This window comes from Cariama cristata, unplaced genomic scaffold (genome assembly GCF_000690535.1).
Source record: "Cariama cristata isolate BGI_N322 unplaced genomic scaffold, ASM69053v1 scaffold5866, whole genome shotgun sequence".
In the NCBI taxonomy this organism is placed as follows: domain Eukaryota; kingdom Metazoa; phylum Chordata; class Aves; order Cariamiformes; family Cariamidae; genus Cariama; species Cariama cristata.
In genome coordinates, this window is record NW_009621440.1 from 15,775 (window position 1) to 32,870 (window position 17,096).

A 17,096-nucleotide genomic window follows, 5' to 3' on the forward strand; every position below is an offset into this window, starting at 1 on the left:
ATCTTTTTTCTTGCCCTCAAATATGAATACTCTGTGCTTTATGGAAAGTGTGGGTTTTTGTTGGATTTTGGATTTGTTTTTTTTCTGGTTGTTTGTTTGGTTTTGGTTTTGTTTGTTTGCTTTTTTAAACCAGCAGCACCTATACCACATAGCAAGCAAATACAGCCTAGCTGATTTCATATATACATTTTTTGCTAACCAAAAGATATATGTATACATAATGCATGTCATAGAGCTTCATGTATTAAGAGAATTTTTTGTGTCATGTTAGAAAATACCAATTTAAGTGTTCTATTTACTACATCATTTATTATTTGTGATTTGCTTTGAGATAATTTTGGATGTAAAATGTATAACACCATATTTTAAAGTATTTTAAATATCCTGATAAAGGAGAAGTGCAAAGACATTTCATACTGATCCATTTAATAAACAAAGTGAGTGTTATCTGCAAGTAGTTAACTAAGTAGACTTCTTGTGCTCATAATTCAAGGTTCTAGAAAAACCAGATGTCCCCTCTTGGACCTCACTGGTATTAACGGCTTGGAAAGATATGTAAGCTCACTTGTTTTTGAAATGCCTGATCATTTTTCTCCCAAGCTATGAATGACGCAGCTATTTCACTGAAGTAAATGAAAATACAGAAAATATTACCCTTCTGAGGAAGAGACTGCTACAGTCAACATCTTTATCACTTTAAATCTATTTCCAGATGATCATCTGATTGCTTTCTCTGTTCTGTTCTTTGACCTCTTTTAAAATTCAAGGTAGCAAATATTTAATAGCCTTAACACTGTATTTTAATTAATACAATCATCAACAGTGTTTAATTTATGCATTACTGGAATGTCACATTAAAAATAAATGCAAGATTCTTATTGTTTAAGTTACAATTGAAACTGCATATAAATAATACATATGAAGATTACAAGCCTGAAGTATTCTACAGATTAGAGAAATTTTGTGTGTCGGTCAAAAGATACAGTTTTATTTTTCGGCAAAGACACTAGAAACTATACAGTTATCCTCACAGCACACTTTGTTTCTTCACGAATACTGCATCATGAAGGCAAAGAATTCAGAGTCTGTGCACCATCACCCTGACCCTCTTCTGCCGACGCCAGTGTGCAAAAGGAACACTGCCCTCCCTCCTCCCTTCAACCCCACTAGCCCTCTTCCAGCATCTCCCTTGCTCTTCTCTCCCCATTCGGTTAATTAAAAAAAAATTAAAAATCTATCAGCACTACTTGCAGTATCCTCTCTTACTGCACGTTTCAGCTTTTTAAAGAGCCATGGATTTTTTTTGTTTAAGTGGGCCAAAGTGCACACAAATCATCCCAACAACCAAACGCAGACTGCCTTTGTCCTCATGCTGGCTACATCCCTTGCAGCACTTGTACCCTGTACGGCTCACCTGACAGCTGCTCCCCTCCCCTCTACTCCCACCCCGACAGCAGCACATCCTGCAAATTCTTATCCCTGTACTCTGTACTCTTAAGTTTAAAGTCATTACCATCAGAGACCCAGCTTATCTTGCAGCAACATATTCAAAGGGCTAGTATGCCCCTAAACTCCTAATTGCTGCTGTATCGTCTCACTTTCTCCCAACTCCACCTTACCTTCATCCTCCAGCTTCCCTGCTCATGGGGAAGGAATCTCCCCAGAGACACTCCAGTAAGTTTATCTAATGCTAATGTGACCTAAGAATGGCCATATGGGAGAGACCTGGATCCACCTAGCCCTGGTCACAGGGCTATGTGCACACAGCCACTTCAGAAGCGTCACTATCCAGCAATTTGCAGCTCAGGGATTTCTGGACCCAGAAGTGTGCATTTGTATGTAAAAGCTCTCAAAGCATTTCCCCGCTTCTCATCCTATTGTCTACTTGCTATTTGAACACATGAAAGCATCCATAATACCCTGCAGCAGGATTTCAGCACTTAAGTGTGTATTGAATGAGGAAACACTTCTCCCTGTCTGTTTTGAACCCACCACTTCGTAGAAGTGGCTTCATGCTTGGCACTCCTGACTCCTGACGTTAAGAGCTTTATTGTATCTGGCCTCATTGTGTCTTTTCCGACTGGAGGAATGCTAAAGTTGCTTCTTGTGCAGTGGTTACTCTGTACCTCTGATTATTCTTGCCGGTCTGAACCTCTTCCATTTCATTGTATCTATGTTGAGAACTGCAGACGAGGACTACATTGTTCAAGAAGCAAGAGTCAGAGACAGCTGCTATGTCAATGTATAAATCCATGTTTTGTTCTCTATTCTTAACAATGACTAACAGCCACATTTCTTGATTGACTGCTTCTGAGTACTCACAGCTGATGTTTTCACAAAACTATCACAAATCAAGACTTCGTTCTTGAATTGCAATAGTCAGCTCAAACCCAAAGAATTTATATATGAAACTAGGGTATTATTTATTTTGCTGCATGCATCACTTCGTTTTTCTACACTGGCTTTCACTATTTTAGATCTCAGTCAATTTTGTAAAGTCCTTTCTGTAATTCTTCATAGTTGTAATAACTGAATAACTTACTCTAAATAACTTCGTATCAGCAGCAAATTTGAGTAGCGTAGCATAGCAAAACACCCTAAAGTGCTCATACATCCTTGGCAGCAGGGAAAAAAACAAGGCCAGATTCCTGTGCAGGTTCATGGATGGTCAGAGAGTCCTCGGCCCTGAGAACCGGGCAAGCGTGCAGGACAGGGAAGGCAGAAGCTGAGTAAAAGGGAACATTTAGTCTGCAGGGCAATCAGAAGTGGAAGTTGAACTATAATAAGTCCGTAGCTTCTAGCAAAGAAATCCCAGTTCTGTACTCTTGACTTGATCTCTTGTCTCATCAAGTCCTGCAGGACCTGTAAAAGCTGTGATCTGATCCCCACTTTTGACCTCCTAGTGCCTTCTAGAAAAGCACACAATGCCAACACTACTCGGTAATCACACATACCTGAATAAACCTTTTCCTCAGCAATCCAAGGCCAGGAGCCTCTAAATTTCCCAAATTCTTGTACATTCCTTCGTACATTTCCTTAAGCTTAGTTTTATTTCTCTGAGCTTTTACCAACTCGTTTCTGACATCCTCGACCCAATCCTGCAAACAGAAGGAAACAGATGAGTACTGAGAAAAAAAACGTACTGACCCTTGCTCTTCGGTAACCTGTTCAGATTGTATTTGGGTTACTGTATTTAAGAATAGTCAATTAATGTGCCTTTTGACAACCAAAAGAGCAATCAAAAGGCTATGGAAATATTTCCCTTTCATTCTGTCTCTTGATAAAACGTTTCTACTTTATTAAGATAATTACATTAAGTCCCATAGTGTCTAGTGCAAACTAAGAAAGCCTCTATGGGGCCGTGAGTGGTACCAAACACAAGATGAGAATCCTTTGGACAGTGGGGTCAGAATGTAGACAGGGAAGCCCTGCAGAGAGCAGGGAAAGGATATAAGAACAGAAGTAGTCAGAAATTATAGGGATGGCCACAAATGATAATTCTGTAACAGTTTCAGAACAATTAAGGAAGACTGACCACAGAGCAGGGCAGGGACCCTGAAGGAGAAAGCTGAAAAGGGCTAGTGCAAAAGAGCCAGCTGGCACAAGGGAGGAAGACCAAGGCCAGTGAAAGCTGCTGACAGCACACCGACATCATCACCAGTTGATTCTGGGTTGAACCGCTTCCTGTGGCTGTGGTGTCAACTCAACTGTAGCAGGCTCCACCCAGAACTCTCTTTCCTAAACAGAAGGTGAGGAATGAAGGGGAAGCGAAGGCAAATAAACCCCCCCCGACTTTACCTTAAAAAGCATTATGGGATTAGAAAGCTGTTCCAGAGAGCGAACAAAATCTTGAACTACTCCTCCTCTGTCCAACTTATTCTTGATCCTTTTAAAAAGAAAAAAAAAAAAGTGCATCACACTGCAACAGGAACTACCATCACCACCTAGCCTGCAAATAAGCAATGATCCAGATTGTCTGCTATATTCAAGAATCTGGTAAAATAACCTAGGGGTAGGCAGGTAGGACTCCCTCAGAATTCTCTCTTGGGCTGCATGACTGTTAACATATTGACTGTTGTCGCCATGCAGCTCCCAGTTTTTTAATTAAGTATCCCACTATGAAAACAGGAGCTTGGTGTGGGGAGCGGAAAGCGTACTTGCAACAGAAATGGGCATTAACCAGACTACACATCCTGTTACGACAGTTATTCAAGGGTGATTCAGTTTGTGAAGCACAAGACTTTATCTTCTCATTTTAAGCAAAGGAATTCAGCAAATGTATCAGAGATTTGAAAAAAAAAAAAGGCAAAAAGACACCTAAAATTGTATTAGAGGTTTTACAGCAGTTCATGATAAAAGTTGACTTTTGCCTGAGGATTATCTCAGGTTTTATTGCATGGCAAAACGGTCAAGGGAGGGCTTGCAGAGGAAGGCGCATACTGCACACTGAATAAGCAGAGAACACCACAACCAAGAGCTGTCATTCCCCAAGATAACATGCATCCATTTCACTGGCCTTCTCTGAAGTCTGGTAGGAGCCTCTATTGTATTTAAACATATCTGCTTTCTCTTGGTATTAGAAAGATTGTAAATGTCCAAGCAAGCTTCATCTTCATCTCTGATGGGTACCGTCTCTTACTGCTGTGAAGTCTACTACAATAAGAGCCTAATCATGTACCAGATTTCCCTTCTACCTCAGCAGAGCAGGAGAAGGAAGAATAAACTTTGACTACCACAGAATCACAAAGAGAAAGGGGTTGCCTGTCTGTGGTCTTTTTGTTTATCTTGGAAACATTCTAACTTCCCACAGTGTGGGGGCTATACGTACTCAACATTTCAGAAAGTATTCAGGCCACCAACCTGAGTATGTTTAATAATAAGACAGATTATGTATTGGTTTTCCCTGTGCCTTTAAATGAAAACACACTGCGCATGGGACTACCCTCTAATATTTCTCATGCCCTCTAAAGAAAAGTGTTTGTTTAGGAAAAATAAATAATATCTCTCCACTCCTGAATAAAAAACATACAAAAGAGCTACTCTGATTGCAAATTCACCTTTCTACAAACTCCTTGTTCTTACAACCAGTTGCAGTATCTTTGAAAGAGTAACTTTCACTGCTGATCATGAAAGGGTAGACGATTGCCTGGGGATAGGTATTTGCGATCTCTTCAACAGTATGTTGCACGGCTACTGCTTCATCCTTGTCAAGTAGTGCCATCATCTGGCTAATCCAACCAATGAACTGCCAACAGGGAACCGAGGAAAGCTGCAAAAACACAGACACTGCTTCCAACTTTGGTTCTCCTCAAAAATACCAAACATAGCAAACAAATAAAACTGCTCTGTGGCCCAGCCTGACAGACAGAAACACATAAAAAGGAAACAGAGAACGTCAACTAGGTTGCACAAAACATCCCCCAATGAAGCAGTGATTTCATTGTTATTATTATTATTACTACTACTACTACCACCACCACTGCTGCTTTTTAATAGGTTTCCCATTATAAAGATTTGCAGTTTGTTGATCAAGATGAGGCCTAATACTCAAACTTGTGGCTTTTCTGTCTGGATGCAATATAATAACTTTTGATCACCACATACAAACAACCCAAAAAACTGAAGGGATAGTTCAAACACCATTGGGTTGAAGTCTTGATTTGAGTTAAAAAAGCCAGGAAGGGGAACACTGGAACTTCTACAGCAGTTTTTTCCTTCCTTTAACCTTAAACAGGTTTGGGTTTGCTGACAGACATTAATTTCAGTACAGCACTCTTCCCAATATACTTCACGCTCGCTTCCCTCCACAAGAGTACTACAATATATTTTATTGTGATAGTCAGAGGCCAGACTCTGACTCCTTTTCTCCTGTCTCATCCGTTCTGACCTTTCTAGTACAGTTTAAGATCAGATTGCCAGTATTTATCTCACAGAAAGAGAGAGAGGACAAAGAACTGCCTGGTGAACTCCTTTTCTGGGTGAGATTTGTCAACTGGACCAGGTGCCAGGTTCTGTTGGAACCATCAGAGCTCCACTGTGGCCACACCTTGTGCACCTCAGGCATTTTTGCTACTTTCTCAGTTTCTTAGGATAACTAAGCCATGTTTCCGTCTCTCTTGAGTTCTTCCTCTGACAGGGCCTGGCGCTCCGCGAGCACCAGGCACAATGACATGGGCTTGAAAAGGCGGGCAGGCCATGAGAGGAACGGGCACGAGTCACAGAGGGGCTCTCGGCTTCTCTGTCCCACGACAGCAGGGAAGGTCGTGTGGGCCACGGTATCCTCTGTGGAATGGCAATGGAGGGACAGGTTGTGGAAGGGAGGAAGTGGGAAATACAAAGGAGGAAGAAGCTGTAGTAACCTCTGAAGTGAAACAGGGCAGGGAGAGGGTCCCACGATAGTAGGGAATGCCGTGTGGGCCACGGTATCCTGCTGTGGAACGGCAATGGAGGGACAGGTTGTGGAAGGAAGGAAGTGGGAAATACAAAGGAGGAAGAAGCTGTAGTAACCTCTGAAGTGAAACAGGGCAGGGAGAGGTGGGAGATGTGGAAAATGAGTCTGGAAAAGCTGCCAGTTTCCTGGATACAGGAACTCAGCCTACAGAAATAAGACACATTCCTTACCCTAATACTAACTACCTTTATCAGCCTGCTTAGAAGGTTCTGAAGGAAAAAAAGAACCACAAGATAGTTTTTCTTCAGCAGCTCTCAAACTAACATTTGGAATCAAAATAGCAATAAAAAAATTAAACTTTTAAGAAAAAGGTTTCCGTCCATATGAATTAGACTCAGCAAGTTAGAGAAAAGACAAGGAACAATGACGGGATAAAATTTATCTGATTTACCTGAAGCAAAACTTACCAGTCTAACCTCTCTATCCATCCAACCTCCACCCCCATCTTTTAAATTCGATTTATGGCAACATTTGCTGCCAGGAAAATGGAAGCAACTAACCTCTCGTGTCACTAGACCCAATGTCTCTGCTGGGTATCTTTCAACTATTTGCAGCAGTCTAGGAAATCTCAGCCTGGCTTCTCTGGAGTTCAGTTTTAAAGCTTTTATCATTTTCTCCACCACAATAGCTGGGAATAGCTGCAGATCTGCAGTGTTAATTTCTGCCAAGAGACATTAAACAAGAATTATCAGAAACACGATCGCTTGTTCCATGTCTTTGATCATCTGGAACATTCATCTTTACAGTTCAGTATTTTTTTTTTCAGTGTATTTTGTATTTTTACTTTGTTCTCCTTCCCATCTGTTTGAACTGCACACATCAGCAACACATGTACTTGGGGACTGCAAGGATTAGCTTTATCAGAAAGCTGCATCACCGCTGGTATCTTGCCTGCTTTAAGTACAGCACTGCTGTGGTCTGGGAAGGAACAAGGGAAGCATCTGCTGGATATATTTCTCACAAGTCAGAGGGAGACTATGAGTGATTCACTAGGACCAAAGCTAGCAGTAAGGGGGGGTAGGGGGGAGGAAAGGAATATAAATACTGTTGGAGGACAAACTGTTCCATTTAAACTTAAGCTGTGCTGCTCAGGGAGATCTCCTGGGTATGACAAAAGCTCACGTATCACAGATAAATCCATCTCACAAGCTTAGGAGAAATCCTGACTAACCAAGCAAGCCTTCTTCTTCCCTACGCAGATGCTGGTCACAGAAACCAACCAAAGTCATATATGCATCAATAACTCCCATCACATCTACGTGTTCCATGGAGTGGGACTGCACCTCCTCTTCGGACTTCCTTGTGGCATTGCTGAAATACTTAAAAGCCTTCTTGTTCAGACCTGCCAATACCTGAAATTCAACCATAAGAGAGAAAAAAACAAGTCAGCAAGTAGCATTCAACAATTCTTTCTGAAAAATGGAGCTTAGTTGCAAGTCTTGAGTAGATAAAACTTTAACTGTATAAGATGTTTTGAGCAGCTGATATAAAGGAAAAAAAAAAAAAAGGGATGTTATTTCCAGCAGTAATTTCCAGAATTTTAATCTCCACAATTTTCAATGGAAAAATATAAAACACACTTTTAACTTAAATTAGTCTTTGGACACGTTATGTGGAATTTTTATAACTGCAAAAAAGTTAATGTTACTAGAGTTTTTGCAAACAGTTAACAGAAAGCATAATAAAAAAATGCTATTTTTTTCCTATTAAGACATATCTGCAACATTGCATAACAGCTATACTTCGAATTTCTGTTAAAAAAAGCATTCATCAAACTATTTAAAATCTGATGTCTTCTTCCCTATTACAAACATAGTCATACTGATCATACATTTCTAATGCAGCTCATGCAATGAAGGACTTGACAAGATCCTTCACAACTGAATGTTTATAAAACAAATACCTCTGTTCTCAAATTGCCAACAAGCTTACCAACCTCAGACATTATAGCTATTACAGTTATTGAACAATATACAAAATTGCTGCAGAACAATCTGAAACAACTGAAAAATGCTGTAACTGAAATGAAATAGTTTGAATTTCAGGTAGGTAGAGGGAAACTACCAGGGTCAGAGTACTGCTTAAAACTAAGCTAAAACAAGGCTAAGCTCCTTAATCTTACAGAAATATCTGGTAACCCAGTCTGATTCATCTGACACAGAAGAGCTTTTATGCTCATCTTTTAGATTTCCTTAAGAAGAATGCTCTTAATAATTAGCTAATAAATGAAGCTTAAGCTTTTGCTCAAGTTTCTACACACCTGAAAATTTAAAATATTTTTTGCAGGATTCTCTTTTTTATCTGCTTTTCTTTAACAATCATAAAAACACAAATTAAGGACAATATTTAGTTGTTTTATACTGAAATGGTTCATATCTAAGGGTCTTCATGGTGGCTTTAGGAATGAATAGAAATAAGCCAGCAGTGGTAATTCAAATTCTTAATCAATCAATTTGACAGACAAGAAGTCAGAGCCACAGCATCTGGGACAACTGACTACACACATGATTTCAGACACAGCACAGTCTGTCTCTGTACTCTTCAAATGCGCACCTCCCCAAAACAGGCAAAGAAGACCTGCATATGCTCTGTCTTAAAAACCCCTCTCCTCTCTATCATCAAAATTATGTAGATAAAATAAGTGTATCAGTATCATTATCAGTATTATAAAGATTTCTTTATGAAATAAAACAGTCTGACAGCATGAAGCACCTCAGAAATGACCAACTGAAATAAAGGCATTCTTTGAGAATCATCTTCCCAAGCCTTGTCTTGCCACTGTGCATGCAGGCGCTACGACTACGTCTTTCCCCTCCGCGCAAAATGCAGGAACAGAGAAACACAAGAACACTCTGCCAATTAAAAAGGCTACAGTGGTGCAGAACTCCAGGAGAGCAAAAACCAGACAGAACAGCAACCACTGCTCTTTTTTTTTTTTGGTTTTCCTCCTTCCCCATAGCTGGTGTTCCTGGACAAATCACTGCTAACAGCAGACAGGTTTCACATTTTCTGTATATATCCATATCCACCACTACTTATTGAAGTAGTCATTACAACAGTGAAATACCTCAAAGCTTTTGCCCTCTCATTTACCTTTTCAGGACTCTCAAGACTTTCTCCTGATAGTACTGATATTTTTCCAGCCTTTTCTTCCTCGATTTGCTCAAGGCAACTCGGATCCTGACTCAGAGCACTGGCCATGACGTGGTACGTAGTACCCAGAAGGAGATTCTGGTTTCGGAAGGCCATTATGTTCTTGCTAAGATAGTCAGATTTGGTATCTTCTGTTGGAATTCAAAACCAAAGTTGGTAATTTGACAACAAAGCAACTTTGTATAATAAACAATGTGAAACAAAGAGAAGGCTGTTACCAAGCAGGGAGATGGTTTTTAACACTGACAGCACGCGTTCAGGACAACTCTGGTTCCGGCTGCAACTATGTGTAAAGCGGCAATAGGCATAATTCCACCTCACCAGCCAGTCTTCCCTCGTTTTGGCTTCTTTGCGTAGGTCTTTCAGAAGCTTCTTGGCAACTGAGAAGCTGTTCTGTATTCAGATTAAGACACAATTTTCAGGTAATATATCTGAAGAAGAAATAAAACCTTTCTGCAACCAACTTAAGGGGTGAGAAGACCTAGGTAACACAAGTAAAGCTGTAAGATGAAGACAGGTCCACTGCTTGTTGGATCTCATATTCAAAACCAGATTTGTGCTAATGGAGAAATTTGAAAAGAAAAAGAGAAGAACAGAGGTTTGACAAACTGAGGAAATTAAAATAATTCTATCTGCATGACTAAAGAAGCACTAACTGTTCTGCAGTACAAATATATATGGGGAATGTAACTTGGTTTATAATACCATTAAGCAAATCACTTATGTTTGTGTTTTGATGAAAAGTTTCATGTAAGTAATTATTTTTCATTTATTCCTTTAAAAGTGTATAGTCAACACAGCACTAACATTATATTTGGTTACTATAGTGCTTAAAATAGACTCTTGTCACTGACTGCAGATTTCACAGAAGATGAGGGAGACCTCAACTTAAATATTATTCATCTTGTCTCAAGCTTGCAACATCAAAGAAGGCTATGTTTCAGTCATTTTAACAGCCAGATCCAAACCAAAATTTCTAAGTCACTTAGCTTCAGTTCTTTATATAATTGTTAACCTAACAGCATTAATGAAAACCCCATAATATCATAAAATGTTTCATCATTGCTGATTGAAGTAAATGATATCGATTCAATCTGAATTTTATTTATTTTCTTGTACAGAAGAGATTATTTGTAATTGACAAAGAATAATGTTTGGTTGCAAGCATCCCTTCCATTAAAGACTGAAGCATTTCAGATACTCTAAAGGGCAGATAAATAAAGTATTAGAAACCATCTGTGGATCAAAGGGGCCTTCAGGCACGTTTCCAGTAATGACAAATTATCATCAAGTTTGTAGTTAACACTTATCCATTTGTTTTCACTGTAGAACTGACTTTCTTGAGCTTTCAAAATGTCCTGGACAGCAGGGTCAAGAAGAGACAAGGTCTGCCCTGGCAAAAAGGTGCCCAAGACCACCTAACAGGCTTTTCCAGCTGCAGTTTCTATGTATTTTCTCACAAAATTGGAAGCCATCAGACAGTACGGTCACCTGTTTCCTGGCACTTTCTATCATCTTCATTTTCATGTTAAACTTGCAGCTTTTAATCATTGAGTAGATGTCTTCACCCTGTTGATCCACTTCCATTTGGTCACCAGTACCGTACTCCTCATCCACCTCCATACTATCATTGGCCTGATCACAGAGAAGTTTCTCCTGCAGTTTGTCAAGAAAGAAACACCTGCACAATGACAACAGGAGTACAAATCACTCTGGTATGCATCCAAGGGAATGAACATTCAAAAGTGTTGATCTGCCTGACAGTAAATAAAGCTAAGAAAAAATGGCAAGCTATAGCGATTGCCTTTGGCAAGGGCTAAAGATAGTCCTCAGAGTCTGGAAAGTCATCCCCAGGGACAGGCTGACTCTGAGAGCATTCTAGGATCTTGAATTGATGAGATTTAGCATTAGAAACTGTCCATAACAGAGTGGGATTTTTTTGTTAGTTTGTTCTTTTAAAATCATAGCTACCACCTCTTAACTTCACCAAGCCATAACTTGCATTTCAACTTGACAGAAGTGCAAACAAACAGGAGTCCTAATTATATAGTGTACGTGTCAGGCTGCATTTTACGCCAACCTGCAATTCAAATGTATATCACACCAATACATGTAAACACTGAAGTTTGTGTTGCAGAGAAGACCAGTGACCATACTCAACTTTTGTAACGGAACTGCCATGAATCAATGCTAAATCCTTTTCATTCTGTGACTAGTCCTATCTAATTTAATAGCATCTCTCATTACGTAGACTGTTATTCAATGCAGAGGACAGCACTGCAGTCTGGAGTGGGGCTTGGCACATCCTTTGTCACTAATGTAAGATGAGATAAAGATTTTCTAAAAGCACATAAAAGTGTTTAGGACACTGACAACCCTTCAACTCCTTAAATACAGGAGTAAACTGTACCATGTATTCTGCCTAATATTTAACTGCAATATGCTCTTCTGTAGCTGTGCTTTCCTGACACCAAGAGATAATAAAATAAATTACAGAGCACAGTGGGTATCAGCAGAGCTGTGGAAGAAGTTGTCCCCCAGGAAAGGAGAAAGAATCTAGATTTGCACTGGAAGAATGGACTGGGATGAAGATAGATACCACGGGGACAACAGAAAACTTCCAAATTCAAAAAAGCATTCCAGCTTCTTCAGAGCTAATCCAAAGGAGTCTCTGGAGAGCCTTTGTTCTTTCTAGCAACAGTTGCACTGCAGAAGTCTCTAATTACAACACTGGTCATTAACTTTCCTATAAACACATGAAGCACTGATAGTGACAGGGCTGGGCTTATTTTGTACACTCCCTAACTTTTGAACTGTCTACAAAGTAGGGAAGTATTTTTATTCATAGCAGACTGGCCTTTTGGGTGGTGTTTTATTGAGCTAAATGCAGCTAAACTACCCAATCACAAGTGGATGCGTTTAAGGGCTGTTGAAGTGGGCTAACTTGCATAGTGCATGTAGGCACTGCTGCAAGAAAATGCCTCAACTAGCAGTTATGTTCCTCTATCAAAATACGGCTTATTCCCCAGCCATTTCTCAATCTCCTTTTGCTTCTCACCACAAGTTAGTCACAAAAAAGTTATACTGATAAAGTTATTACAATGGATAAAAAAAAGTTATACATTGGATCAACAACCTCCCCATATGAAAACAACCAGCATTAGAAAAAGCACCTCTCAGAACTCAACAGGCAGACAAAACTAAAGCTAACCCAAGAATGTAATTTTACCGATTTGTAATGACATCATCCCAGATGTTCATAGGATCCATTTTAGCATCTGGATATCTGCTTGTCCAAATTCTGAGAAGTCTCTTAAGGGAAGCCTGTGAAGCTAAGTTACCTAGAAATCATTAAGAACACTTTAACTGCATCTAAATTCAAACAATGTGAAAAAGGCTTAAACCAAACATAGTCTAACATTCAAACCAGAAAACTGCAATAAAACAACCCACTTGCATTTCTGGGCTTGCATTAAATACATTACTTGGTGATCATATTGCTTTTGTTTATTGCTGAAGCACAGGAGATTCAATAAGGACATCAGTGTCAACTGTCACTGGGAATCACCACTGGGTAGGCACCTTTGCATACAGGAATATACTGGAATATAGTGGAACTGTTAACTAAATTTAATACATAATTTGGTTTATGCGCACAAATTTGTATTTCATGCCTACCTCAGTAGCTATAAATTACATACCACATCTATCCTTTATCTCTGGTAACGACTATTTGCTACCAAAAGTGACCCCAACAAGTCTTAGTTTAAAACTATTACTTATACTTTCAAAAGAGATACTTTACTCTTATCACAATAGCCAGTCTAATAAAACTTTGCAATAGAATACAGAATTATCTTCAAGCCTATCTTACACAACTGCAGTAGTTCTTCCTGTCAAGGAGACAGTAAGAACTAATTCCAGACCTATGCTCCTTCAAACAGGAGTTCAGTCCTCTAAGTGTGGAAACAGAAATTCAAAGTTCAGGAAACCATGATTATTTAACACAATGAAAGGAAAACCACTTCGGAAAAAAAAAAAATAAATCTTTACTTCTCTTGGTCATAAAATTGATGAAATCCTGTATTTCTGTCAAAGCTTGTACAGACTGCAGTTTGGTCATTCGACTTTGATGTAACAAAGTATCGATACTGGAATAGCTCTGAAAAGAAAGGGAGAGAATGGAAGATTTCATATACAGAATTTACAACATGGTTTTATTCAGTGCTGTACAAACTATCTGATGCTGCTATACATTATGGTCTACAAACCAACCTTTTACAAGTAATTTAATAGCCTGTAATCTGAGGGCAACTCCGCTTTGGACAAGCACAGAGGCATATTCTAGCTGCAATTCCTACCCTAGGTTTTAGGATAGTCCTACAGTCTAATCAAAACTTGGTAATGGACGGAACTTGTAACCTCTTAATGCAACACTCTCTTTTCAAGTTTGTTCTAAGACAGGAGGCTTCTGAAAAGATGAACGAAATAAAGCTGCTATTAATTTGCACAAAAACCCCTATTATTAACCTGAAAAATTTCTAATAGAGGAAATCAGCAAAATAAAACAATTTGAGATGGGAGGATGCACTCCAGTGGCTGGCTCATCTCTCATCATTGCAAGTAGTGAATTCAAAGGAACTTTTGTTGCATGATTGGAAAGCACCTAGATTTCATTGCATTTGGGCAACTGTTTCCTCTTGAGAGTATAATCTAGCACCAGTAACAGCAGCCACAACAGTTTCACTGTTCCCTAAGTTTATACAGAAAAATCACATCAGAGATAGCAGAGATTGTTACCTGCATGAAGATCTGCATGCTGTTGCTAATGTAATATTTGGCTCTGTCAAAATCATCTTGCAGGATGTAAAGGAGACTAAGCTCTTGGCTGTAATGCATTTCTATAATAGCTTTCTTCTGTTCTGTCTTCATTGCCTCATCAATAAAAGTTAGCAAAGTCTGGTCATTTTCCCCGCTGAGCAATAACTTCAACTTACTGCGTATTATATAGGGCAGATATGTCTCCTATAAGGTGAAAATACAGTCTTTATTTCTAGGAATGGAATATTAGATCAATTTTTTGTTATCAGTGGCAGATCAAATAAATATACAAATATTTTGAATGGCTTTCTGAAATGTTTTCCCTTTAGACAAATTCCAATTTGCTAACAAATCACAGCAGCCTTTTCTGATAGGCTCAAGAAGTTGTTAGTAAATCCTACCAGTTTCAAAACCAGTGGTTTGGTAACTCTTAAAATATGAAGCAAATAAAAGCAATAAAAGTAACAAAAACACTGTAAGAAGATGATGATTATGATAAAGCTAGTCCTATATGATCAGCCACAGATTCAAGGTAAAAATTAAATATTGTAAAAACAGCAGAAGTAATTGCTTCAATTATTTTATATATCAGACTCTCTGCTAATTTCCATAATAAAAGTAACCCAAATAATGTAATCGATTTCCACCCACAATCACATTACTGTAGGACATCCCTGTGGAGATAAAAACAGTGCAGTATCAATGAACTGATTTTTAAAAACCTGAAAAAATGGATCATTCCACGTTTTGCTTAGGTCAGGAGGTTTTTCACTATCAATATTAATGGTAGCACAATATTCCAGAGATTTCCACTCTGTGAGGTGGTTATAGCATTCCAGAGATGCAAGTTCCCAGAAGTCCTTCTCCGCTTCTGTTGGCTCTCCATCTTGCCAGTCTTCTTTAGAGAGTGCCTAGGGAATGAATTTGAGCGGGAGGAAGGGTCTCAGCTGGAATCTGACACTAGTTTCTAAGTCACCAGGAACTTAACAATAATTCATTGTCTCATAAAAATATCTACCCATTTACCAGAATGTGACAGCAACATTAAATGCAGGAAATTCAAGCTTGTCAGTATTTATATATAAATTTCAGGTAGTCATCTTTAGTAAACCTGCATTTTTAAAGAGCGAAGCCTTTAAAAGAAGGTTAACGAGATCCTCCTTCATTTTTACCCACTATAATTCAGATATTTTTTTTTGCCATGAACACATGCAGTTTGCTCACTTCAGGTGGCAGTGCACCCATGGTGTTTTACTTATCTGTCTAGGTGATTGCACATGTGAAGCTTTGCAACAGACAGTTAAAAGTGTCACTGCCCTGTGGTGACCACTCATCTGTTCCCATGTCTTTACAGACTGAACCATCAATCAAACAAAACACAAGGACATTTTAAACAATTTGCTGCTTCTCAAAATATTTATTTTGGTTTTATTAGTTTTAAGTCATGAGAGATTTATGAAACAAAAAAATCTTGTTGTCATTTTACCTCATCATAATATTTAGCTGCTTCAGCATAATCACTCCTTGCTTCTGCCAACAACGCTTTTTGCGTAATTTCCTTAGTCCCAATCTTACCACTGAAAATGCCACGAAGGACATCATAATCCCCAAGAGATCGGTAGAGCCTAGTGAAATTGAAAAGGGAAATATTTTAATTAGTGGAACACAAGTCTATCAATGCAAACATAAGCTATTTAAAAAAAAATAATAATTCAATAAGCAGTACTATTATCGGGTTTTAATAGTAAAAGAAATTTTTGGTATCTCTTATATAAGATCATAAATACATATTTAACTAGATAAACTTCTTGTAGGGTAAGACCTGAACTGTGCAAACTCTTGCAGTTGAAAAGCTGTGAACAATACATTTTGCAGCAGTCTGACAGTATCATCAGGGTGCATAGTTGTTAAGTCTAACTGCTCTAACTGAAAGATAGTAATTAACTGACAAGAAATTCAAAGCAAATCTAATTCTAAAAGAGGGACAGAGTAAAAAAGAAATCCCGTGAGCCATAAAGGCAGAGTTCCTCACAAAGCAAACCTAAATGGGAGTAAATTGTCTCAAACAAGAACTTACTTAGCAAGTTCAATCCATCTGATCACATCTGGGGGAAGCTCCGTCCTCCCGCGCATCCGCTTGGACGGGGGCTCCTCTGCAGGGGACAGAGCCATCAGGGCGTGCTCCAGAAGAAGGATGCCCACTGGCTGCTGTAAACTTGCAAGGCAGCTCATGCTCACATTTGCTGAATCCAGTTCTAGAAGCTCTCCGTGCCGGTAACTAATTTCCTACGAAATAAAACAGAACACTGAGTGTCTGCTTGATCTAAAATTATATTGATAGTTACCTTTTACAGATCACCTAATTGCTATCCTTCTCTTACAGTGCAAGCTTTGGAATTAAGTCGTTAAATCTCCAGAAGTTCCCAGCTCTGGGAAAAACGGAACCTTTTCCTTCTGTGCTATCGCTTTTCGGACAGAGAACAGTAGAGAATAACCCCCCTGCTTTGTCTGTCTCCAGGGCACAGGACAACTCTCTTGACAGAAACACGCGGGACGTGCGGGAGAGGCAGATGGACACATTCACAGCCTCAATCTTTCCTTCTGTTTGTTGGCAGCGTGGTGCCTGCTACGCAACAGCCGCATTTCACTTAACCTACTGAGTGGTGCATTC

At 39.2% G+C, this 17,096-nt stretch overlaps 1 protein-coding gene across 1 annotated transcript in view; it reads right to left on the reverse strand.

Annotated features, from left to right (window-relative positions):
* The window catches only part of PRKDC (protein kinase, DNA-activated, catalytic polypeptide), a gene marked incomplete at its 5' end in the record, with an annotated part of 84,010 nt that overhangs the window by 8,811 nt on the left and 58,103 nt on the right, over nucleotides 1-17,096 (reverse strand). Inside the window, 14 exons of the mRNA XM_009701957.1 lie at nucleotides 2,955-3,098; nucleotides 3,799-3,886; nucleotides 5,058-5,269; nucleotides 6,952-7,112; nucleotides 7,623-7,803; nucleotides 9,545-9,735; nucleotides 9,823-9,997; nucleotides 11,096-11,285; nucleotides 12,834-12,945; nucleotides 13,658-13,766; nucleotides 14,405-14,629; nucleotides 15,148-15,336; nucleotides 15,912-16,050; nucleotides 16,503-16,711. Coding sequence (XP_009700259.1) covers nucleotides 2,955-3,098; nucleotides 3,799-3,886; nucleotides 5,058-5,269; nucleotides 6,952-7,112; nucleotides 7,623-7,803; nucleotides 9,545-9,735; nucleotides 9,823-9,997; nucleotides 11,096-11,285; nucleotides 12,834-12,945; nucleotides 13,658-13,766; nucleotides 14,405-14,629; nucleotides 15,148-15,336; nucleotides 15,912-16,050; nucleotides 16,503-16,711 — 2,325 coding nt within the window. The remainder of the gene's footprint in view (nucleotides 1-2,954; nucleotides 3,099-3,798; nucleotides 3,887-5,057; nucleotides 5,270-6,951; nucleotides 7,113-7,622; nucleotides 7,804-9,544; nucleotides 9,736-9,822; nucleotides 9,998-11,095; nucleotides 11,286-12,833; nucleotides 12,946-13,657; nucleotides 13,767-14,404; nucleotides 14,630-15,147; nucleotides 15,337-15,911; nucleotides 16,051-16,502; nucleotides 16,712-17,096) is intronic.